Raw genomic sequence first — 26,862 nt, forward strand, 5'->3', positions numbered from 1 at the left:
CGTTCTCAGGCGGTTTTGTCCACTTGAAATGTTCTGCTGGTCCAGAATGATTCGTCCATTCTCAAAATATTGCTGAAGACTTCGAGTCGCTTACCCCGACTCGGCCACCTTTAGGCTACGGACGCACGAGAGGCTGTTTAGCCGCTCAACCGCTGCGGCTGTTTAGCCGTTTTTATAGAACACACTACTTTTAATGGAATTGCGCGCATTAGCGGTTAAGTAACTAATGCGCGCAATTCCATTAAAAGTAGTGTGTTCTATAAAAACGGCTAAACAGCCGCAGCGGTTGAGCGGCTAAACAGCCTCTCGTGCGTTTCATCCTTTATGGAGAAACAGTTAGACGGTCTGACATAGGCCATAGGCAAAGGGACAGATAGAAAAACAGACAATCAAACAGACAGGCTGACAGATGAGCATACGGGTATACAGACAAACAGAAAGACAGAGACAGACAGACATACAGACAAATAGACAGACAGAGAGACAGACAGTGAGACAGACACACAGACATACACATAGGTAGACGCACAGAAAACAGGTAGACAGACAGGCACAGAAACAGACACACAGACAAACAGGCAGATAGACAGGTATAGAGATAGACAGACAGAAACGTACGAGAATGCAGGAAAATTTTATTTATATAAAATAGTTACACCGGAAATAATTTATTATTATGATCCCCACTGGTCTACACGGTTTCAGGTCCATTGATACTACAAGCCGTTACTGTCCCCCTTGGACAAGAAGACCTGGTGTGTCATGTATAAAGACACAGCATGACCCACAGATTGGGCTACATATGAGTTCTAAATTATCGTCCGAGAGGGTTATAGCTGTCGATCACGAGCCTAGCACGTCATTCGGGACCATGGGAAGAACTACAATCTAATACTCAAGTCGCAGTGTGTTACTAACTTGAGGTTCAAGATAACTAATGCATATTATCTTAGTCTTGTACTCACGCTTGATTTTTTTTCCTGAGGTGCCTTACCTTGAAAAGCACTTGTACTTGAGTACCCTGTTGATGCCAACTGCCGATCCAATTACAACATTTGGTGCTCCTAAAAGTGCACATTCCATGTCCTAAGGACATAATGTACTCCTCTGACTAAAGCGGAATGTATTCCTCTTGTTCATCTCGGTTGTCAGATGGGCACTGCAACGTTTGTTTCTCTGGGCTACCCTGTGTGTGTGTGTGTGTGTGTGTGTGTGTGTGTGTGTGTGTGTGTGTGTGTGTGTGTGTGTGTGTGTGTGTGTGTGTGTGTGTGTGTGTGTGTGTGTGTGTGTGTGTGTGTGTGTGTGTGTGTGTGGTGTGTGTGTGTGTGTGTGTGTGTGTGTGTGTGTGTGTGTGTGTGTGTGTGTGTGTGTGTGTGTGTGTGTGTGTGTGTGTGTGTGTGTGTGTGTGTGTGTGCGCGTTTGTATGTGTGTGTGTGTGTGTGTGTGTGTGTGTGTGTGTGTGTGTGTGTGTGTGTGTGTGTGTGTGTGTGTGTGTGTGTGTGTGTGTGTGTGTGTGTGTGTGTGTGTGTGTGTGTGTGTGTGTGTGTGTGTGTTTGTATGTGCGCGTGTGTGTATAATATATGCACTGCTTGAATGTCTCACAACACACGCAGAGGATGTGATTAAGCTTCCTACATCAAAAAATCTTCCACTTAACTTATTCCTTTTATTCAGTGTCTACAAAACATTCAGTATCATTTATTAGGGTATAATCAATGTTTCAAAATTACCCTTTTTCTCGTTTTTTCAGCTACCGTCCACACGTCAACTTCTACCAACACGTCTTGTACGGCTTTCGACTCTTTTACTGCATCTGACGGTTTTCAAATTTGTTCTGTTTGGTCCGGACATTTCTGTTCAGGCGAAAGTCGAGGCTCATCGAGAAGACTCTGGTGTCAGTCTCGGCCTCTCTTCTTTTCCTCCTCACCTCGTTCTGGCACCTCTCGCTGAGGCAGCCACAAGAACCTCAAATTCTGTATCTACGTTGTAAACATTCTGGGGGTTGTAGGCTCGCCAAGCTTGGACTGGTTTAGCTGCATTTCTGTGGAATAAAGAACTGTTAAAGGATAAATCGTACAAAACAGCACGTGCGTGTATGTATATTTATTTGGGGACACTTTATGCTTAGTTAGAGGCCCTGGGGAAGGACTTATGAAGGAACTCCGGGTAGAAACTCCGAATAACTCTAATGTACCACACATGTTCTGTTGGAATATGTAGGCAAGGTCATCATATCAAGACAGCGGGGTAGGACTCGTAGTAATGAGTATAAATTTGGACAAATTTAGGTTTAAGAAGGAAATAGGCAGGAATTGATTAATTAGCAGAGCAGTTGAGGAGCGGAATAGACTCCGTAACCATGTAGTGAGCGCTGAAACTATCTGTTGTTTTAAAAGAAGATTAGATAACTTTATGGATAGGGATGAGAGGTGGTAAATGACATAGAACATCCTAGTGTAGGCCCTATGGTCTCTTGTAGTCTCATCCATTCTTATGTTCTTATATTCTTATGTTCTTATGTTGGGCAATTATGGTAGGGACACAGTTTCTAGTAAACACCGATCCCAAACATTTCAGTGTCATTCTGTTACTTTCTTTTGATGAGATTACTACTTGGTGTTTAAGTTTTGTCTCAATAGGTCGGACGTTGTTACGTTTTTTTTTTCAATGGAATTTTACCTTTCCATTTTGTACATGGAATGTTCATATTCGTCAAAAAGTTTGTGTAATTTATCCAATGTACTCATCGTTACAAAGTGCATGGTCTTTGCAAAAGTAACATGAATATTTGTATATTACGTTAGTTTGCTTTAGTTTGTCCTTACTATAAAATTATTCCACATGACTAGATATGGTAAGATATTATAGAATTTATAAAATCATCCTGATTCCTTAGTTTACTATTCATGTACATGACTTCCCGCAGTATTTTTTCGTCTTTATTTATCTATTTATTTTTTCTTTATCATTTACTTATTTAGTTATTTATCTATTTGTTTGTTTATTTATTTATTAATTTATCTATCTATTCCATATATCTATTTATTCATTTGTTTCATCATATATTCATCTATTTATTTGTTTATTTATTCTTATATTTATTTATTTATTTATTTATCTATTTTTATTTATTTATATATTTGTTTATTCATTTTGTAGGTGGAAAAAAGTATCTTGATAAGATACGTTAATGGGGTCCACAGTATCTTCCTGTATTTCTCATCAAACTTTGAACTTTGCCATCTTTCTATTTACTTTCTTTTTATCTAGTTTTTTTTTTCTATTTCTGTTCATTAAAATTCGTCTGGTCGTATTTAGTTCTTGGTGGAACAGAGGCCCATCTAAGGACAGACATCTTGAATGCCCTTAATACATAGACTTGGGTTACTCTAATTCTATATTTCGTGGAGCATTCACAAACACCATTCAAGCATTTTATTGAGTCATACACATACAAACATACACACACAAACATATATATATATATACATATATGTATATATATATATATATATCACTGGTGAGAAATGTAGTAACACATTTGTAAATCACAACTAAATTCATACTGTTTCAGTGTGTGTGTGTACTGTACATGCATACGTATTTGGCTTATGTGTATAATTTATTATGCTTTTTCTATTATTGATATGCCCTTCACCTGTTGCAGCGGTTGTCTATGACGCCCCGATTGATGCCTTCCCAAAGTGCATCATCGCCCGGAACGTTCGTAAGAGTACCAGCAGACTGGGAATACCTTTACAGGCCCTTCGACCCCCAGGAGGAGGAGTCTGAGGCGTTTGAGGTTGCAGAGGACGAGGGTGCTGAGGACGAGGAACCTCACATTCTCCAGAAGGGAAAGGTTCCGCCCGAGGGGGTCGACAGTGAGGGAGAGGAGGCTTCCTCGAGCGAGAAGACTAACCAACGGGGAGTCTTGTTCTTAAGGATCATCCCTGACGATGACAGCGAAAGAAGTGGGAGAATCAAAGTGAAACTCAGAAAGGCTTTCCAGGTGTCCGCCGAGGACGAGAACGCGGAAATCGAACAGGACCTCGGCAGCATCATAAGTGTGCAGCTTACAGGAAAAGAAGATCGAGAAGTAACAGGAGGAGAAAGTAGAGGAACAACAACAGGAGGGAGAGAAACAGTAGGAAATATCGAGGAGGCTGAAGAAACCGACGAAAGCAAACATGGAGGAGATCCCCTGGAAGCGTCTTCTTCAGGAGAAAGAAGATCACTTCGTGGAGACCTCCTTCAGCGAAGAACGGGAGAAGCTTCAGAAGGAGAGACGCACCGCACGACCAACGACGAGGAGGTGGAAGGAAGGACGGCGGAGTCATTGGTTGACGACGAGGCGCGGAGGACCCCGTCGGTCGCGTCTGAGGAGCGAAGTCACAAGGACGCCGGGTACCAATACCACTACCAGGACCCCGCCAAAGGTGAGGACTTCGATTTCTCTTTATTTAGTTTCCTCTTGGCATTCATCCCCAGATAACTATTTCTCATTACATTTTTTATTCCTCCCCAGGGCATTTATTTACTTCCTTCACTTGACAGTTTACCTGCACCCACTACTTTATTCTCATGTGTGTGAATATATACGGTATACGCATACACACACACACACACACACACACACACACACACACACATATATATATATATATATATATATATATGTATATAAATATATATATAAATATATATATATACATATATATAAGTATATATATATATATATATATATTATCTGGTGTCCTACCAGGTAATGAATGTGCTGTCTGGAGAGTAAGAGGCGCTTGGGATACCATTCCCAGGGTGGAACACATGCCCCTTTATATTGATTTCCCTTGCTATATCTGTATATCTCTGAAGATGAACCCCGAACAGGGTTCGAAACGTAGAAATAGACTTATTTCGATGAGTCCTGCGTTTACTTTCTTCGTCTACATACATATACATATACATATACATATACATATACATATACATATATACATATACATATACGCATATGCAAACCTCCTATACATGGCGACTCTTCCACACGGAGGCTTCCTAAGTTAAACAAGGAGTGCGCTGGTGGAGCAAACGGAAGTATGTGGGTCTCACATTTGCTTAGTTGTGGGTTCGAATCTCGTACTCCTCTCCGATTACCAGCAGTGACTCTCACCTCTCCAAACAATCGAAGCGCATGGGGCAAAGATGTCAGCTTCGCCCGAAGCTATGCACCTCCTGGAACTACCCAGTGTAGGCCTTATGGTCTCTTGCAGTATCCTTCATTCTTATGTCCTCATGTTCTTATGTTTATGTGTAGTGACCTAAGAGTCACGAACTTCCACAAAACATCTCCGAAGCACCCAATGACTTCGTGGTTAAAAAAGAATGTCACTCCTTGCAAATCTAAGTAGCATAATATACAAAAAAAAACAAAAAAAAACAAGGATTACAAAGGCGGAGCATGCCGATAGGAGACCTTTTAGTTCATATCTAGGTCGAATGCGAAAAAATCGTAATAATGATAAATAAATAAGTAAATAAATAAATGAATAAATAAAAACTATAATAATGTAGATAATAAATAGAATACATAAATAAATGCATAGGTATAGTTAAATGATAAACAAACAGGTAAATAGTAAATAATAATAAATTAACATATAACTAATACTAAATGAGAATTAAGCAAATAACAATAAACAAACAGACAAATGATAACAAAACAAATAAACAAATAACATCAAATAAATGATAGTCATTACATCAATTAGAGACATCAGTATGATCGTAACAAATTTACTAAACATAAGCCTCATCTTACACCGGCAAATGGGAACATAAGATAACACCTTATCTACGCGTTTATCTGTATCCACGCAGGACATAAATGTATTACACACTAAGATGTTCAAAAACTCTCCTGCCGTCAACAGATTACCGATACGAAATTCTTTTTAATTGAATAAAATTTCCCAAAGATCAACGATAAGACCGCTTGTCCCAATTTAAGAAGGAAATAGTCAAGAAATGGTTTACCAACTAAGTGAATGAAGTAGACTTTGTAACCATACAATTAGAGCTGAAACTATTGGTTGTTTAAAGAAAATATTAGATAATTTTATGGATGTGGATGATAAGTGGTAATGAATAAGGAACTGCCTAGTCTATGCCTTATGGTCTCTGGGTGGTTCCATGCCGCGTACACCCTCTACAGATGGTAGAACTGAGGCTTATGGGACTCCACTGATCACTGCCCTCGTATACCTACCTTTTAGAATATATTTCATTCATTCGAGTAGTTTATCCCTGAGGTCTCCAATATACTTCTGTTTAATCACTTCAGTGCGAGTCAAATTCTCACGCGCAGCACCGGCTGTCATATGTACGACGCATTGCACTACTCACTTTATAAAGTACTAAGCCACTGATGTATTACTTGTTCTCTTTTACTCTGAGTAATAATAAACACAGAAGACTTGATCAAACTAGTTCACAGAATCCAGGGGTAACTTATGTACACCTACAGTATATACATATATATATATAGATGTATATATATATATACATATATATGTATATATATATGTATATATATATATATATATATTCATATATATATATATGAATATGTGTGTGTGTGTGTGTGTGTGTGTGTGTGTGTGTGTGTGTGTGTGTGTGTGTGTGTGTGTGTGTGTGTGTGTGTGTGTGTGTGCAGGCGTCATCGTACAGAAGCGAAACGTGTGTGCGTGCGTGTGCGTGCGCGCATTTACCTAGTTTCATCTTACGGGAAGGGAAGCTATGCTCGTGATGCCCCGTCTTTGTATCTCGCAGTGTTTAGTTTGCTCTTAAATTCGTATATAGTTTTTGCACACACTATTGTTTTATCCAATTTGTTCCAGTTATCCACCGGGAATGCGCTCTTCCCAAAATATTTTTCAACATCTACATGGACTGGGTACTGCATAGTGTTGCTGATCAATGTCACTGGAGCATTCATCGATAACACTAAGGTCACCTTGTCTTTTCCAAAAATTATACTCCCCTACCCTAGACTTAAACTAAAATGGTATGTTTTAGACAACGGTAAATGCACAATGCAGTGTGACGAAATGTAGCGCAAAAAATTATCTTCCCACCCGAAATTATTTTTTCAATATCGTTTCTACATGGAAATGAAAAAAAATGTAAGTGAAAATTCCACTGAATCCAACTGTTCTCGCTAGTTTCAGTTAGTTTGATCGGCTGCTGATATAAACATAAAGTTCATCCATTCTCACAGGCTTCACCCATACTGAATATATAAACGGACACACACACACACACACACACACACACACACACACACACACACACACACACACACACACACACACACACACACACACACACACACACACACACACACACACACACACACACACACACACACACACACACACACACACACACACACACACACACACATATATACACACACATATATATATATATATATATATATATATATATATATATATATATATATATATAAATACGTATTATTTTTTTTTTTTTTATTCTTGTCCTTTCTTTTCCTTCCCTCTATTTTTTCTCTATTTTCCCCTATTACATTCCCTCCTTCTCCTGATTCACGTCCACCCTTCTACTCATGAATAATATTCCTCGTCTCCCGTCGGCAGGAACTTACGAGTTCGGGTACGACACGGGGACTTCGAGACGCCACGAGGAGCGTCGCCCTGACGGGGCAGTCATCGGGAGCTACAGCTGGACCGACGCACTCGGACAACTCCACGTCACCAACTACGTCGCTGACGCCCTCGGCTACAGGGTCGTCAGGCCTGGACAGCAGGTGGGTTCTTCTTAACTGAGCGTAGGTGTTGAGGGGGTGACAATGAAAGTCTAAGCCATCACTTATAATATATATTGCGCACCTTATAAGAAATATAAAGAGCGTGTTTGCTCAAAGAAGGTTGATACAAGACTGGGGCCAAGCCACGCCACCAAGCTCAGACTTGGCGGGAAAACCCACAGAAGCGCGCTTGGGCTGAACACTTGGTTCTCACATCTAATATATTGTACATACATTATAAATACAATATAATCAATTAATAATACAATTAATGGGGAAAATATACACTTCCCAAATGAGAAATACGTATGTAAGCAGATATAATACACAGCACAATGGTATGATACTACATTGGTACCATACCATCACATGGGTGGTGTGTGTATGTATGTATGTATGTATGTATGTATGTATGTATGTATGTATGTACTTATGTATGTATGTATGTATGTATGTATGTATGTATGTATGTATGTATGTATGTATGTATGTATGTATGTATGTATGCATGCATGTTTGTATGCATATACGTGCATCTATATTTGTGTAATATCTTCATACATTAGAATTTGATTCAATCCGTGTGACTAAGCGCAGTGATTCTTTCGCCCCCTAGATCGCTATTCACGTGACAACTCCAGACCCCGTGGAAGCTCCTCTCAACGGTTCCTCTTCATCACCTGTTGGGGAGTTTCCGGGCAGCCCGGACGACCTACTCCCGGCCCCGACGATTCCTGACAAGTTCCCGCCGAGTCCACCGGCCACGGGTCGCCCTCCCATCGCCCACCCGCTGCCCGGGAGTTCCGTCAGCAACGGGCAGGGCAGTTGGATCCTCGTCGGTTCGACACCATCGACGGTTCCACGACCTCCTCCTGGGAAACCTCAAAGACCTATGAGACCTCTTCCGCCTTTCATCTCCCCTTTTCTTCCCCGTCCTCCGCAGGGGCAGAAGCCTGGGCACCCAACCAGCATTCAAGACATTATCGGGAATAGCCCTGATCCTCTGAAGCCCTTCCCGGAAGGAGGTGGGTTCCCTCTGATTCCAGTCCCGATCCCTCCTGTGCGTCCCGTCCTCGGCGTTCACGGCACCCTCCATGGGCCCAATTCCACGCACCTGACAGAGATTCTAGGTGGAGGCAAGCTGACCCAGATAAGTCCCGCTTCCGGACACAGGCCAGACACTCCTCGTCCTCCGCCTTATTATCCGTGGCTCCCCGGGCAGTGGATTGGGTCAGGTCAACACCAGACTGGATCTCCTGGGTCTTCGTCTGAGAAGCCTTCAGCCCCCGGTGGCCCTTTCCAGTCTTGGGGTCCCTTCCCGCAGCACCCTCTTGTCGATCTCGAAAAGTATCCTGTCCTTGGACTGGTGCAAGTTCTCAATAACTTGGGCCTTGGGACAAGGGCGACGACGTCATCGGAGAACCAACAGCAGAGTAAAAACCATACCGAAGACACCACGACGAACTCTCCTCCCATAACAGGAGGTGTTTCCTCCCCGAAGCCTTCATTCCGCCCCTGGTTGGGCAACACCTTCAAGGTTCCTCCTCCTCCTCCCCCTCCTCCTGGAGGGTGGCCAACAAGGAGACCTTTCCGTCCCAAACCTATTCCTCCTCCTCTTCGGCCCCTGCGTCCCCGTCCCAGACCCCAACCACTACGTCCCATTGTGCCTCAGCATGGAGGTTCTATCAGGCCCCAAAACATCCCGGCTAAGAGACCCTCTGTCTCTCTTGACTATGCCTTCCTCGAGAGCGAGGATCCTGAGGTGGATTTCGAGGACCCAGGGACAGAGGAAGAGCAGCCCGGAGCTGAAGAGACCAGTGATGGTGCTGGGACCGGTCTTACGAGTATCCAACAAGTATTTCAAGGTCTCATGGAAGATTTTTCTAATCCGAAGAGGAACAAAAATCCCTCGACGAACAAACCCCCTGAGGACCTGCAGTCTCCAAAACCCAGCACCTCCCTCACCAGGCGTCCGGTTCCGGGCCAAGAGCCTTCCAGGGATCAGAGTGGGTCCGGCAAACCACCTCAGTCACCACAACTCGGAATCCTGGATAAGCTTTTCTCAAACCCATTCTCTGGCCTTCCCGGAGGTAGTGGAGTAAATGTGCGTCGGCCAGCCTGGTCCTATTTCTCGACCGAAGCACCGTCTCCCACTCCTTCCAGAAGACCGAATACATCTTCAACCACCAACCGTACCACAACAACCACCACCAGCTCTACCACAACCACCACCACCACCACCACCCCTTCTACCACTACCACCACTTCCACTCGTCCATCGAAGTACCCTAACACCCAGAGTTTCTTAAGTGCTCTCTTGGACGCCTTTTATAATCAGCCGAAGGTGAAAAGTACTGCCAGACCTGACACGCTACAGTGATTTAAGTCTTTCTATTCTTATTTTGTATTACAAATAAGTGGAAGCTACATCCACATCAGATGAGAAGGGTCTGAGGTCTCTTACTCAGCTTCTGCCAGGTCGGATCATTGGCTCTCTATACTCCTTTGACCTAGTACGATTTTGTAAGTAAACCTCCCTCCCAAGACACTGTCGTGTGTTCTGGACATCCAGAAGCCATGGAGGTCCCGTGATTTCAAAGAAAAATATTGATGTCTATTAGGTTTCCGTTTTTTATCGTGATCAGTTACTTTTCTGCCTAAATGTGATGGGATCCGTCGCTGTTGATCAATTCGAAGTAACCAACAGAGTGGCGTCATTCTTACGTCCTTTGAAGCGATTAATAAGAATAAAACCTTGATAAGTCCTTGCTCGAAGACTGCAGTTCGGTAACTCAGCTGATTTAATGAATAAAAAGGTGATTCTACTCGGGAAGGTCTTGAATTTTATCTTTTTTCCAGACCTCATGAAACGAAAATTGTCGTTCACCTTGTTGTCGTGTTATTTGGTCTTAATCTCCACTTCTGATGATGATTGAGCAGTGATTATTCGTCCCGTTCTTTAACTTATTTTCAGTGTCGATTCAAATACTAAGAAAGTGTAATTAGTAATTGCCACAGACAGGGTCATGGAGTTAATTGATAGAGGGCCACTTAACTCCAATGGCTACAAACCTATTCTTTTCCAAACCAAGTTCCTGTTACAGGAAGGGGCTGTATAGCTAGGGATATCCCTGTGTTAGGTGGTGGAACTTATTTAGAGATTATCAGGACAAATTTCCAGTATTTTTGTGCTAAATTCGTTTGGTCAGACATTCAATTTATTCCCACCGTCATACGAAATCCAGCGGGGAAGCAGGTGTTGTTACCTTTACCAAGGTGAAACATTTTCATGATGACAATCAGAATGAAACGCGAATATGGTTTTATGGCGTGTAATGGGATGAATCTATATTTACTCCTTTTCTATGATGAGGTAATCCCCATAACCGAAGAAATTTGGGGTGAGGATGGATGATACAGACCGCTATCTAGCATTCTAGGGACATGTAAGTCTTCTCCCTTATCACTGTGACGCTCCCAAGTAAGAACATGTACATAAATGCCACTGGAGAGCGCGTCCTGGCACGCGACTACCTGGTTTTGGTATTGGTAGTTAGGGGTAACCAGGTGGCGGTTGTCTGCGAGGTGGTCGCGTAGGGGTTGTCGTTTGCTTGCTTGTCTGTCTGTCAGGCGCGCGGCAGCCCAAAAGCCAGATTGCGTCGGCGTTCCTACTCGGGGGCGTCGCTTGTTAAATATTTTTTATGTGTGGTGAAATTACACCCAAATTATCTTGGATAACCTTGTTCAAAAAATGCTCGAGATTGCGATTTTATACACTTTGATTATAGTAATCTCGACAGTATATTAGTTTTATTGAGTTTTTTTTTTTTTAGCACTTATCTTACAAGAACGTACACGCATGCACCCGGAGATGGAAGCTGGTTTGCTCTACTAGCAACCCACGAAGCATAGCAAACTTCGGTTCAAACAAGAAGTGGCATTTTGGCGACCACGGGCATGGTTCTGAACGACTTTATGAAGTGCTGTTGAGCCTGTACAAACTTATTTAGCACATGCAGCTTATAGTCTTGTTACTTTTTTTTTTTTTTTGCTTTGTTTTGTTTGGAATTCTGTTTTATTGTATACTGTTACCTGTTTCATTTCGTTTTGTTTTATTTTAGGTTGAATTTTGTTTTGTCTTACAATTATCATTATTTCTATTAACAGCAATGTCGTTTTCTTGTTACGTCGGTAGGAGGCAAATCACCGTCTTCAGATATAAAATAATTCATGTCCTCAACTATGCGCATATCTCTTAAAAATTATTCCCTTTGTAAATTTTGCCTACAGGTGCACCTCAGCCCTGGACTCTGGAAAGACTGTAAGGAAATCGTAAAAATTTCCGGCAGCCTTGTTCGATATTTTTGTATGCACGAGTACGAGTATGTGCACGTTGTCTCTCGCAGTCAGTTTTGATCAAGCGAGGTTGTTCTTTGAAGTTAGTTGGATTGCAACCGTACCGGCATAACACTGAAACAGGACAACCCAAAAGAAATAGCCTAATCGTTATGTTTCTGAGATATCACATGGTTATTGTTATGTTTTTATATGTTTATCGTTATATGTTGTACATTCATTCTATTTATAAAATTAATTGCATATTTTATCTAAGACTATGTATCAGTTTGTAATACAGTTAGCCTAGCTTTGTTTTTATAATTTTGTAGACTGTGAAAGACCCTTAGTTAAGGCAGTGACTTGGAAGACACAAAAGTTCCTCCACACACACACACACACACACACACACACACACACACACACACACATACATACATACACACACACACACACACACACACAAACACACACACACACACACACACATATATATATATATATATAAATATATATATATATATATATATATATATATATATATATATTAGTTGCAACGGCGAAACGAATAAAAGCTTCGGTGATACCACAATCTTGAGTGACGATGGGATTCGTAGAAGACGGGCTTCAGGTCTGCGGTGTTCATTCGGCCTAATTCCTTGGTACCATAATAATAGGTGTCAGGTTATCGAGACTTTTATATTCTCAGTGGTGCAGTGGTCAGCGCGTGGGACTCACGTCCAGAGGGTCCCGCGTTCGAAGCTTCGATACAGCATAGTTTGATTATTATTATTATTATTATTATTATTATTATTATTATCATTATTATTATTATTATTATTATTATTATTATTATTATTATTATTATTATTATTATTATTATTATTATTAATTATTATTATTATCATTATTATTATTATTATTATTATTATTATTATTATTATTATTATTATTATTATTATTATTATTATTATTATTATTATTATTATTATTATTATTATTATCATCATTATTATTATTACTCACTACTATCATTGTTATTACCATTACCATTATCATATGTATGTATATATATATATATATGTATATATATATGTATGCATATATATATGCATATATATATTGTATATATACATATATATACATATATATGTATGTATATATATTATATATATATATACATGTATATACATATATATATATATATATATATATATATATATATACATATATATTTCGGGCGCAGATCCTCACTAATGCACACTGTGTTAAACATGACAGCAGTTTGACACTGATTCATTTTTTACTCATATTTTCATTTTTTCTAACAGTAGATCTCATTTCAGGAGGGCCTTCCATATTCTTTCATATTTAATTGACTTTTCGACTTCAGGGAGTCATCTTATGATTAGTATACAAGAATTAAGTCAGTCTTACACAACTACATAATACACAATTGACAATTTTGTACAGACAACATGGATTTAAGTATAGGCCGCTTGGGAACACTGCAATGATCGTGTTGACCTCCTGCATAGCCGGACACTTCGCTCGGGAGGGGGGGGGGAATGGGGAGGGAGAAGGGGAGAGTCAGGTAAGATGGTTCGTCTCGCAAGGACGCTCCATTGGTCAATAGGGAGTTGGTGAGGTGGAGGATGGGGAGGGGAAGGAGGTGGAGGAGGGGGAGGGGAAGGAGGTGGGTGTTGCTGCCGATGGGTTCCAAATCTAGATTGAGGAATTAAAGAAAGGAATAGCAGAAGTCACGTTAGATTGTATGTTGATTATCGGAGCTCTTCCCCTTATGTGGATGGCTTCTAGCATTTTTAGCTCTTTTATTATATTACAATGTGCACAAAGTGCTATGGGAAAGGACCTGAAGTATCCGAACTCGGGGAAGGTACCCGCACGTAGTTGTGTACGCGTTAGGCAGGTCTATTTTCTCTACTCCGTCCCACTTTTGGACAGATACTTTTCGATAGTGACAGTTGACAGTTACTGTCATGAGAGCGACGGGCATTAATTACTTCCTTCCTCCCTATGTGATGATGTACTAACATATCATTGTATTGTGCAATAAATGTTGACCTGATGACCACGAGTTTAATATTCCTTTTCGGATGCTTGGGAAGGCGAGTGTGCAGATTAGTCTTTGTTTTAACATGCACGGAGATTTCTTCGTTTATTCTGTCCTCCTAATTCATCATTCATTTTAAGGGTTATATAATGAGCAAAGAAACAATCAGTGTTTCAAAATGGTCGTTAGGGAACTAAATATCAGTAGTTCGTTAAGTTTAGTGTTTACATTATGTCAACACGTCGGAGGTATGAACGAGTGTAGTCACTGTAGTTCAGCAGTCAGTGTGCTATTGATCTTGAACCGGTGCAGAACACAAAATATTACGTGGTGCTAAGGTGCTAAGATGAGAGGGAGGGTGGAGGGTGTGGAGTGTATTCAGGGGTGGAATGGGAGGGAATGATTTTACGCCTTTTCCTTTTTGGCTACCTCCCTTGTAAGGGGGGGGGAAGCCTTGGTATATGTATGTATGAACGGTGGGGCCGTCATGTCTATGGGATAACAATGAAACCACCGTACCTCAAGACCTACTACGACTACAGCACCTCCCCTAAGGTAATCTTACGTAATTCACTTATACAAATCTATAGATGTTTAAGTGCTTGTTTTGTCGTTACCGTTGGGGCGGGGATCATGTTAGATCTTGGAAGAACTTATAAGTGCAAGGGTAATAGTTATAACTGATTCATGCAAGATGGAATGGAGTGTCTTTGGTGTATGGAAAGAAGCGCTTAACACAGATAGAAAATGGAAAGTAAGGGCTAACTACCTGTAAATGAGAAACCAACATGAGGTAAGTAAAGTCAAGGGACACTGTATTATTCCCGCTTCCAGCAAGCTCCTCAAGCATTACAGTCAAAAATATTTTCGCGTTGTAAACATGATATATTGTTGAGCTTAACGTCATGGCGTCGTCATTCCTCGTTGTGTAGTTCCGTACAGGGGTGAATTCCCAACGAACGGGAGTGTTGCCTTCTCGACATCCTCTCTTTTTCGGCACCTCAATCTGATGTCAACGGGCTTTTCTACTTTTAGCTTCTACTTTAAAAATAGTCATTTATCATATACAAACATATATTTTTTTCTATCAAGGTAGCAATTACAACTATCTGAGCAGTTTAATTCTACGGGAAGAATAATTATCCCATGCGTCGATGAACTACAATGAAAATGGAGGGTGGCCGAGCAGTTCATGCACTGGGAAACTTGCAAATCAACGCACATGCAAGTTAATTTTCAAATATTTAAGTCCAAATGAGATGGTGATTCGTTCACGCATTACGTTAAGGTTTGTTCGATGGGTTTGGTTTTAGCCTCTCGCCACAGCCAATGGTGGGTGATTCTCCTCCAACCGCCTCACATCATATTTGGGTAAACGCGGTGGTACGTTCTGTTAAGATCCTCAGCCTTGTGCTTTGCAGCCCGAAGCAAAACCGTCCCCATTAAAAAAAATAAGATAAATAAAATTAATGCTCTGGTCCAGGGGTTTGCAAACTGTGGGTCATGACCCTTTTTCTGAGGGGTCATGACCCTTTTTCTGGGGCTCCTGACCCTTTTTCTGGGAAGTCGTGGAGGGTCTAACTATGTGCATTTAGCTACAGACCCATGTATTGATTTGCTTGTATAAAAAATAAACGCGTCCTTCTCATTAAAATGTACAACTAAATGAACTTTTTTTTAATAAACATTGATAAACAAAAATATTGCTCTGTTCTTTTAAATAACAAGATAATGTATCGGCGATATAAAAAATTGGTACGCTTTCAGAAGGGGGTCATGGTGTGTTTGGTACTAATGAAAGGGGAAACTGCTCTGGGCAATAGTTTGATTATCATCATTGGACCATAAACGATTATCGTTGAGCAATGATCACATAAAGAAAAACTTGCCTTTAGGCGAATTGCCCGCCTTTGTGGCAGCGTCATGAGCCCGGGAAATATCTCGTAGCTCGTGTCAAATGGCTACTCGAACGGCCGTAGATCCTATTCTACCCCACATTTTTAAATTTGCTGTCGTTGCGTTGGGTGGCGGGAAGGATACGAAATGTTGAGGTTCTAGTTTTTCGCTCAGCATTGGGATGACGGCAACCAGGAAAGGACGTGGGCTGAGTCCGTAACATTATCAGTTAGAGGTCCTATAAATGTCGAAGCTGGTATCACGTAAATAGGTGACGTCATACAATTTTTGTTAATTTCTGGTGGAGATGAACCTATAGACAATGGCTTCCATTATTTACAATAAAAAAAGTCTTTGTCCCATACGGGTTTGAAGTCCTGGTAGGGTTAGGACTGAAATTGAAATTACGCGTAGGCGACATTACCAATTGTTGCTGGCGCGTAATTGTTTGTCGTTTTGCATCATATATTAATCAATGACATTCGATATTGTTTCCATTTACATCTTGATCTTTTTGTGAAAAAGATAATCCTTATTACATTTCTGAATACATTGGAACAATTGTGGATCTCGTACAACATTGGAAAAATGTGTGCCTACTGTCGTCTAGAAAAGTAATAGACGCATCATGACGTCATGAATCGGTACCACGATACGTCGCGGCAAAATGTTTATGATGCATAGCGTAGATATTGTAGAAATACTTTTGAGAAAGCGCAAACAACCGCTAAATGTGGAACGGAAATTGTTGGAAATATGGTAGTGTAAGGTCTAAAAATGTGATCAATGTTAATGTGTGATAAATGTAAGTGTTGATAATCGTGACGTCAAGTCGTTGATGTCGTGCGTGGCTTTAATTTCGGGAGATAAATAGATTGATGGAAGTAATATGACTCTAGTTTCGAGCTGCACATTAAACAAGAAATTCTGTAGAGGCGAATTTGGCGACACCTATCCCCAACTTCCTTCCTTCCTCTCAAATGAAAGAAAAAAAAAAGTCGTACTATCTTGGTAGAATTCTGGAACGAATCGGCACCAGTTAAGATAGTTTAATCCCGCAATAAAAGATAACGCACTCGACCAAGACCATATCAGGTTTCTGTGCTTGAAAAGGCATAAAAATTGAAACGTCTTATGATCAATAAAAGCCTCTTCGGGAACCACCAGCAATTGCTATCTTGAAAAAGACCACAAGAACAAGCAATGCATGCAGTAAACATGCCGTAAAAACCACGCAGCGTAGGATATAAGCAGATAGTGGTGTGCAAAGATCACCCAGAGCATTTAAGAGGTATAAATAGAACCTTATTCAAATAGAACTTTAATGACAAAGCAACAAGTATTGTTGGATTTGGTGCGTAAAGCTCGATTACAGTAGGTAGATGCGCGCACGCTTGCTTGCACACGTGCATACGTATGTTCACTTATACACATGTATAAGCACGTAAACAAGCACAATTACAACTACACAAACGCATGTGCACACGCACGCACGTGCGCGCACAACACTACGAAAGTGTGATTACATGCAAACGCGCACACGTGCACATAAACACGTTCATACACACAAATGTGTATAGGCACACAAAGACAAGGGCATGCCCAAACACCCACAAACACAAATACGTACACACACACATTCACCTACAATCGTTCACAAACCCATGTAAACTCGTACACATACACGCATGCGTAAACACACAAACATATACGTAAACGCACACACCACACGCGCACACGCGCACACCACGCGCGCACGCACCACGCGCGCACACACCGCCACGCGCGCACACACCACACGCGCACACACCACCACACGCGCACGCACCACACGCGCACATATGGAACCTGAGGAAATTGGATCATTGACCTCCCGGTGTACAATGAGCAAGAATGATAACGTTTTTTTTTTTTTTTTTTTTTTCGTTTTTTTTTAATTAATGCTAGGTGGGAAGACCGAAATGATAGGAAATGAACAGACAAGAACTCTATGCATTTGGAAAGGCTAACTTTGCTAGATTAAAACCTTTAAAGGAATGGAGTGTAGACAAACAGAAGTAAAAGATAGAATGCCTTCGTGGAAATGTATCGAACAAGAGTGGGAGAGAAGTACAAAAATGGGTCGGTTCAATGAAGGACTTGCATTGGCAAAATGAAAAAACGAGAAAGCGAGGCAGATTTGTTGGAAATGAAAAGACAAGTCTAATAAAAGAAATGAAATGTACAAAAAAGAGAACTTTGAGAAGGATATAATTGGAAAATGTATGGATCAACCAAATTTATAAAATTTATACTTCAGATTTGCATGTGGAAAGCTGAAAAAAGGAGAAGAAATGTCAAAATTAAAAATAGAGGGAGTAATGCATGAAGATGCAAGACTGCAAGGTAAGATAATGAATGGAAACCTCCAGATAATGTTCATTACAAACTACGAGTTTGAGGGAGAAAAATGTGAATTGAAGGAAGATTTCATAAACAACAGTTGGCGTAAATGAAGTGTTAAATTACTCGAGAAATCAGTAACGAGATAGGCCTTTGTGCTGAAGATAATTGAAAAGTTTGGAAGACTCGAGACTCGCAAAGGAATTCTTGGAGTGGGTTCCTCCTGGTAAGAGGTCGGTAGGACTCCCTAAGAAATGATGGACACAGGTAGTGGAAGCTGCTGAACAAAGAGGAGGGAAATTGCAAGAAATATTTAGAGATAAGAACATAAGAACATAAGAAATAAAGGAGACTGCAAAAGACCATAAGGCCTACACTAGGCAGCTCCGTATCCATCACCACCTGTCATCCCCATCCATAAAGTTGTCTAATCGTTTTTTAAAACAACTGATAGTTTCAGCGCTTACTACGTGGCTACTAAGTTATGAGGACTTCTGGGACAGAGACCTTTGGCGAAGATTCTTAGCGGACGGACAATGAGAGGCATAGCCTACTTTGCGTCTGGCGAGTGGAAGCTGCTGAGCAAAGAGGAAGGAAATTACAAGAAATATTTAGAGATGAGGACTTCCCGGGCAGAGAGGCATAGCCTACTTTGCGTCTGGTGAGAAAGAAATAGGCCTCGGGACTAGTTGGGATTTTGAATTAGATGTGAATAAAAATGTAGAGAAGAAATGGTGGACAAATTTCATCAATTGATAGAATGTTCACAAGCACAAGGGGAAGGTGTCATTGGATTGGAAATGTGGTACCAATGTTCAGAGGAGGAAATGGGGAGGTATCGCTCGATTTTAGATTATTGTTCTCGACAGATATGATGGCCAAAAAGCGTGAAATTGTAAAGGGTAGTTGGATGAAATACTTGGAGGAAGAAATCATGGTTGACAACCAATAAGGAGTTTTTATTAGATTGATTGACGTACTGTATCAAAGAGGAATGGATGAATTATGTATACCTTGATCTGGAGAGGGCTTTTGACAAAGTGCCACACAGAAGATGGATACAGAAGTTGGAAAACGTAGGAACCCTAAAAGGAAGTACACTGAAAATGTCAAAATTGTAATTTACGTACGAGAACATTAGTAAGAGATGAAAAGTCTAACAGTGGGGAAGTGATTGGTGGTCTACTTTAATAGATAAGTCCTGGCACCTTTAATCTTCCTATTGTAGAGAAATTATATAAAACATAGAATAAACAATTGTTAACTTGTCTGCAGATGATGCAAAGATCATTATAGAAGTAAAATATAAATAATATTTTAAGGTGCTATAGGAAACCTAGATAAGGTTTAAGAGTGGATCCAGTTGAAAATTAATTTCAGTATAAAGAAATGTAAAATCTTGGAACTAGACTACGTTAAAAAGAAACTGACGAGGAAAAGTAAAATGGAAAATTAATTGATAGCAAAATAAGGAAAAGTATCTAAGATTTTCTTAATTGTGTTCTGCCTCAAGTAAATCAAAGTAAGGCTTTTAATTTGCAGAAAAATTACTAAAATTTCATTAATTGGAGAGCATGAAGAGTATTGTTGAAAGTCTTGCTCGTCCTGCAGTGGTTTGGTCACCACGCAAAGAGATACAGGAAAATTTGAGAAAACACGGAGTGGCAGATAAGATGATCCCAAGATTAAGACAAAATTCGAGGAAAGACTGAGAAGTGTGAATCACCACATTGGAAGAGCCAAGATAAAGGGGACATGATAATATGTAGATTAGAGACAGGTGGCTCGACAAAGAAACTGAAAAAAGTATTGCTAAAAAGAGACAGGCTTATAAGAAATATAAGTGCTCGGGTGCATCTAATGACTATGAAAGTTATGTATCAATACAGAGAGATTTAAAAAAAGACAATAAGAAAAAGAAAACGACAATACGAAATGAACATCGCTGATAAATCCAAAGAAAATCCCAAAGAATTCTATAGTTACATTAGAGATAAAAAGGTTGTTAGGAATCACATTGGTCCACTATTATCTGCTGACGGTCAACTTGAATATTCAAATGAAGGAATGTGTAATATCTTAAACAATTATTTTAGCTCGGTATTCGTAAACGAAACACCTCAAAGTGAATTCCAAACTGAAACCTGTGAAAAGTCTGGGTTAAACTTACTCACTACGGTAGATATAACAAAAGAAAAAATTAAAAGGTGTATAGACAAACTCAAAGTTAATAAAACACCAGGGCCTGACGGTTGGCATCCAAGAATCTTAAAGGAAATGAAAAATGAGATTGTTGTTCCATTATAAATTATTTTCAAGAAATCCATCATATCCGGAGATGTCCCAAGAGAATGGAAGCTAGCTAACGTGGTTTGGGTGTGGGTGTGGTGTGGGTGTGGGTGTGGTTTGGGTGTGGGTGTGGTGTGGGTGTGGGTGTGGGTGTGGTGTGGGTTTGGGTGTGGTGTGGGTATGGGTGTGGTGTGGGTATGGGTGTGGTGTGGGTATGGGTGTGTGTGTGTGTGGGTGTGTGTGGGTGTGGGTGTGGTGTGGGTGTGGGTGTGGTGTGGGTATGGGTGTGGTGTGGGTGTGGGTATGGGTGTGGTGTGGGTATGGGTGTGGGTATGGGTGTGGTGTGGGTATGGGTGTGGTGTGGGTGTGATGTGGGTATGGGTGTGGTGTGGGTATGGGTGTGGTGTGGGTATGGGTGTGGTGTGGGTATGGGTGTGGTGTGGGTATGGGTGTGGTGTGGGTATGGGTGTGGTGTGGGTATGGGTGTGGTGTGGGTATGGGTGTGGTGTGGGTATGGGTGTGGTGTGGGTATGGGTGTGGTGTGTGTGTGTGTGTGGTGTGGGTGTGGTGTGGGTATGGGTGTGGTGTGGGTATGGGTGTGGTGTGGGTATGGGTGTGGTGTGGGTATGGGTGTGGTGTGGGTATGGGTGTGGTGTGGGTATGGGTGTGGTGTGGGTATGGGTGTGGTGTGGGTATGGGTGTGGTGTGGGTATGGGTGTGGTGTGGGTATGGGTGTGGTGTGGGTATGGGTGTGGTGTGGGTATGGGTGTGGTGTGGGTATGGGTGTGGTGTGGGTATGGGTGTGGTGTGGGTATGGGTGTGGTGTGTGTGTGTGTGTGGTGTGTGCGTGCGCGCGCGCGCGCTGAACAGAGATGTTTCGAGTATTACCTGCGGAACGGAGTTGAATCCTCGTCCGGCGGCGCTCGTTCACACTATCGCCACTCCCATCCGGGTCAACGCTCCGGCACGCGCCGCCCACGCCGCCCACGCCCGGCTACACTTCCAGGTCCCCGCCCACATGCACGTAGTGAAGGTAGAGGAGGGAGTATGGGTGTGGCTCCGGGGGCAATCTGGGGTCCGGCGGAGGCAGCGGATTCTTCAGGAGCACCGGTCGAATCCTCTGCGTCTTCGTTCTGTCCAGGGCGCTCTTCCGGGAGGCGATTGCGTCCAGGGGCTTTTTGCCCGGCGTCGTCTTCCTCGGGCGATTGTCTTTAGTCAGGAAAGGGAGGAGGGTATGGAGAGCTGTCGCCGGGGATAAGCTGAAAAACCAAATTGGCTCGTCAGGTTTTTTGTGCTGAAAAGAGGCTTCTGTGGAAACTGTTTTGGGTCCGGGATACAATCAAAGTTACGTGTATATAAAAACTTCCTCAGTAACAAGCAGACGCACATATACGCACATCTATATACATACACACAATTGATCTGAAGACGATGGGGAGTTTAATCTGTTCATGGCGGATACAATCCTTCACTCTGGATATCCCCGCAAGGTAGTATTTTTCAGGTGAGAAAACACGTCCATGTACGATCTATCGCAATCATGTACAGGTATGTTATTTACCAAGCAAAAATGACACCCCTTTACCACATGCATTCATAATCGTATAGCCCCATCAACAGCCTACTCCATCGGTCAGTCAGTTGGATCTTATTCGGACTCACCTACCGCGGTGCCTTCGATGGTCCATGTAGAAGTACTTGTGTGCGGCGAGGAACGTCGGCGCCAGATACGGGAGTAGGTGAGGGGGAGAGGGAGAGCTGGTGTCAATGGGAGTGGGAGGCTGCATGGCAAGGGTTCCTGGTAGAAGTGAAGGCAAAAGGAAAGGCACAGTGAGGAGAGGCCAAAAGAGAGTAGACGAGGGTTTGGCTGGTGAGTTCCGGGCGTTGGAGAAGACTCTACGAATGCTTCCAGGCTGGCAGTTCTGGCTGCAGGCCAGGCTCTCTTCTGTTAGTCCAGACATTGTCCGCTGCAAATTAGGCTCCAGTAAATAAACTTTTCTTTTTAAGATATTTTCGAAAGTGGCAAAAAATTATAAAGAGCAAAGAATAAAGTGCCTTCAGATAGCCATTTGAAAATAGAACAGAATGGAGAGCATACTAACTTGAAGTCTAGTGCTGAGGCAGATACGTCATGAAATTCATTCTTCGAAAGTGTTGCTCATAAACAGATAAGAAAATGTCACGCACAGTTGTCAAGTTCAAGAGAACAGTGACCATGAGGATATAGAAAAAAAGTAGCTATGCAACATCACGTCGGATAGGTTAAAAATAAGAAAGTAAGTGTTGATGATATTTTGGACTCTACCTGCTTTAGAAACCCGAGCGAAGTGAACTATTCCAAACGTGATATGCTTACCCCGTACAGAGAGTATTAGTCAGTAACTGATATGGAGTTTTTCCAAGACGGTACAGAAAACAGCGCTTCGTTGAGGCTGTTTTAGCGTTAACATATGTTCAAGTTTTATTGTCGACTGTTACAAAGTAATGTCGTAACACATTCGCAAAATTCAACATGAACCATGTTCCTTCTTTTAATGTACATAAGACATGCCTTTTGCTCCACTACTCTGTATTCCACTGAAGAGGATCACAGTCCGTTATCGAAATATATGGATATCATTTATTTCATTTCTTCTTATCCAACACAGTGGGTTCTTGTTGAATTTTACTGTCGAGTTTACAAAAAAAAAAAAAAAAAATCTGTGTCCTAATGGAAAAGGCGAGTGCCATTGGACAAGATTGCGTTAAATGAAGGAAAGGAGTCTTGATGTCGTTGAAAGACGGTAGGTGGTCAGTCCCACTTTGATGTAGCTAAGAACTCTAAAGCTAAATGTTCTGCAGCCGTTATTCAGGATGTTGAGGAGGACGTCTAAAGAATGAATTGAAATGTAGTAATATCGTCAGCATGATTGGATTGAGCTATATGTGGTGTTACGCAAAATATTTATGAACAGGAGGAAAAATGTAAGAGAATCCAGTTGGACAGATGATGTCATAGGACCGAGAGGAGGACGGTGACAGTTTACAACAGCATCTATAGAAGAGTTACGAAAATCCGAAGTAAAATCTAGATGGGATAGATACAATAGGGTAGTTTACAAAGCAGAGGCTTGTACCAGGCTCTACCGAATGACTTGAATGTACAGTATACGCCAAATCAGCGTAGGTCTCTTCAAAACGACAAGAATTTTTTTTTATCAAGAGTGAGATCAGAAATTTTGAAAATAAAAATTTGTAAAAAAAAAAGAAAAAAAAAAAAAACGCTACTTCCTGCTGCTTCAGATCTCCTTCTACTGAACGAAGTAATGTATTGCTAGCCTGGCCAGATTTTGTCTTGCATTTCGCAAAACCAGCGAGGTCAATCTTGGTTTCATTTGCCTCTTCGCCCAGCGGGTAAAAAAAAAAGAAAAAAAAAAAGAGTAGAGGAAACAAATGCCATTGAACAAAAGGGGATAGAGATCTGTTAAAAAATTTCACATCAACATCCCCTATTAACGTTATGCTCACCATCCCACTCCCATGCAGTGGGAAGTGAGAAACCCCTGGTAGAGCAAAGCCCTGTCAGTTGCGGCAAGCCGCTGGGTTTTTTCAGTCCGATGATGGGTCGCCTCCCCGCCTGGCCAGAGCTGTCAGAAACCAAACCAGCAATCCACATCGGGTCCCAGGAATCAAACTCTAGCATGCGACCCGATCATTATGAAACAAGATATTGACAATGGTGATGCTAAAGATATTGACCACTACGACGTAGTGATACAGATCATAATGACGTAAATATGTTGACCATTGCGACTCTTACGGCTTCGCACCCTCTACCTGTTAGGACAACATATCTGCGGAAGTGACGTAACTTCCGGCTACATGTTGTTCGACGTATGTTCCCGTCAAGGTCATGCATACCGACAGGAAGCCGTAACTATCAGCATTATCAATTTACCGTCTGAAAATAAAGATATATGGATCCGGAAATGATCCTTTTTAATTCGGTCATTTTTAAGGTTTAAAATTTTATTGCCATGGCTGTGTCGTGATAAGGCTTTCCTCTATTGAAGCAATAGTCCCTCTGCACATGTAGCAAGTTTAATGTTATCTTCATAGAGGAATTACCAAACCTGTTTTTTCATAATTCCTCTTTTCTGCATTTAGTATTTCAACTTTGATTAGATAAGTCTGATTTATCAGCAAACACTTCAATATTTTCTTCAAAAACAAGTGAAATCTTCGCAGTAATAAAAAACACACTTTTATAAAAGAACGGGAGCCAAACCCCAAACCCATCCAGCCTGTCTGCACAAAGACATTTTCACTGACTAAATGTGAGTATTTACTGTAGTTTGGTCTAGGCCGCAGTGGTTCTTAACCTATGGTTCAGTGGCTCCTTAAGGGCCACCGTGGCTCACAAATAGGGCCACGAATAAAAAACTAGGGATAGTTAGTGGATACACTAGGGCTCTATCCACTAGTGACGGGATTTCTAGGAGGCTAAAGAACAGCAACCCATAAGAACGGGATATATGAGGAAGGAGGTTGAGAACCCTTGGTCTAGGGGGTCATGGAGGGTCCAACTGTATGTACATTCAGCCACACAGACCCGCGTATTGATTTGCTCGCATCAGAAAAGTAAACCTATCCTTCTCATTAAAATACATGATTAAATAAATCTTTTTTAATAAACATTGATAAACATTAACAAGTGTTTTGTTATTGTTCTCTCTGCCGTGATTAATCTTTTAAAATTTAAGATAATGTATCGGTGATGTAAAAAACTGGTACCCTTTCAGATGGCTTATAAAGGTCTGGGTCATGGTGGGTTTGGTACTGCTGAAAGAGGTCACGTGCTGGATAAGTTTGGGAAACATTAATCTAACACAACACAACGGCGGCGGCGGCGGTGCCTGCCGATGGCGAGGGGGCGGCTCCATCGTTGCTGCAGAAGTTGTCGGCGATCTCGTCGCTAAACCTAGAAATGCTGAAGAACTACCGAGGGGCTTAAGTGTTTGCCAATGCCGTTTCAATGCCATTACAATATTTCGATCGACAAAACTATTTGAAAGATGCAGAACAACTTTACTCGCTCTTCTGTTCTAATGTTTATGCCTGGCAAGCCTTGTCTCAATGGAAAGAACCTATACAAAGAGTACAAAAGATGCCTGAGAGACTGAGTCGTTGAGATCGGTCCTGTATTTGCTATTTTACATGTATTTCATTGCGGAATAATGTAGGAACTGTTTACAAGATGTTGCAGTGGAATTTTCGTTGGTAATGATTGTCACCAGCTGTTTAACGCTAGCTGGTGATCTCTAGCACCAAGAGTTTGAATCTCTCTCTCTCTCTCTCTCTCTCTCTCTCTCTCTCTTTTTTTTTTAATGAAAAATCAAAAAAATTTCCCACGATGGTTTCCCTGTCTACGCTTCTCTCTAGAACTCTTGACACTGTTACCAGATGACAAGCTCAGGAGACAATACCGGCAAGCTTCAGGGAAGAATCCTTCCATAAAAAAAAATGATTCAATACTCAGGTGGTTTGACATCAAGGGCCCTTAAGAAAGTTGGTCACAAGTGCCAGATACTAAGCCACCAGAATTCCAGAAAGGTTAAAAGATTTGGGTCCCCGACCACTTGAAGACTCTTTCTGGTAGTAGGTCACCTTCAGCACTATCATTGTCGGGAGGGAAGATAGGGAGAGGGAGGGAAGATAGGGAGAGGGAGGGAGGATAGGGAGAGGGAGGGAAGATAGGGAGAGGGAGGGAAGATAGGGAGAGGGAGGGAGGATAGGGAGAGGGAGGGAAGATAGGGAGAGGGAGGGGTGAAGATATGGAGAGGGAGGGAATATGGGGAGAGGGAGGGAAGATGGGGAGAGGGAGGGAAGATGGGGAGAGGGAGGGAAGATGGGAGGAGATTTCATTGTACTGAAGTTCCGATATCAGTTTTTTTTTTACAGCGGTCTTTCTTTTACCAGGCTTATCTTTCAAAAAAGCGCCTCCATGGCTTAACGAAATTGTTTTGATAAAGGCAGGTGTGACACCCAAAAATGTTTCGCC

The 26,862-nt window shown here is 41.6% G+C and overlaps 2 protein-coding genes across 3 annotated transcripts in view; one reads left to right on the forward strand and one right to left on the reverse strand.

Moving 5' to 3' along the window:
• Window positions 1-12,646, forward strand: part of LOC143026276 (uncharacterized) — a 120,751-nt gene extending 108,105 nt beyond the window's left edge. Inside the window, exons 5-7 of the mRNA XM_076186384.1 lie at window positions 3,668-4,436; window positions 7,677-7,846; window positions 8,463-12,646. Coding sequence (XP_076042499.1) covers window positions 3,668-4,436; window positions 7,677-7,846; window positions 8,463-10,226 — 2,703 coding nt within the window. The 3' untranslated portion in view covers window positions 10,227-12,646. The remainder of the gene's footprint in view (window positions 1-3,667; window positions 4,437-7,676; window positions 7,847-8,462) is intronic.
• LOC143026279 (uncharacterized) overlaps window positions 1,653-26,862 on the reverse strand; it is a 28,589-nt gene continuing 3,379 nt past the window's right edge. Inside the window, exons 2-4 of one of the 2 annotated variants that reach the window (XM_076186390.1) lie at window positions 22,485-22,789; window positions 21,711-22,081; window positions 1,653-2,041 (exon numbers count right to left, since the gene is read on the reverse strand). In XM_076186390.1, coding sequence (XP_076042505.1) covers window positions 21,817-22,081; window positions 22,485-22,783 — 564 coding nt within the window. In that variant the 5' untranslated portion in view covers window positions 22,784-22,789 and the 3' untranslated portion in view covers window positions 1,653-2,041; window positions 21,711-21,816. Of the gene's footprint in view, window positions 2,042-12,695; window positions 12,944-21,710; window positions 22,082-22,484; window positions 22,790-26,862 lie in introns of those variants that run through there. The other variant, XM_076186391.1, reaches the window with a different exon arrangement.

Source organism: Oratosquilla oratoria, chromosome 6 (assembly GCF_046742065.1).
Source record: "Oratosquilla oratoria isolate Oo_2021 chromosome 6, ASM4674206v1, whole genome shotgun sequence".
NCBI classification, from domain to species: domain Eukaryota; kingdom Metazoa; phylum Arthropoda; class Malacostraca; order Stomatopoda; family Squillidae; genus Oratosquilla; species Oratosquilla oratoria.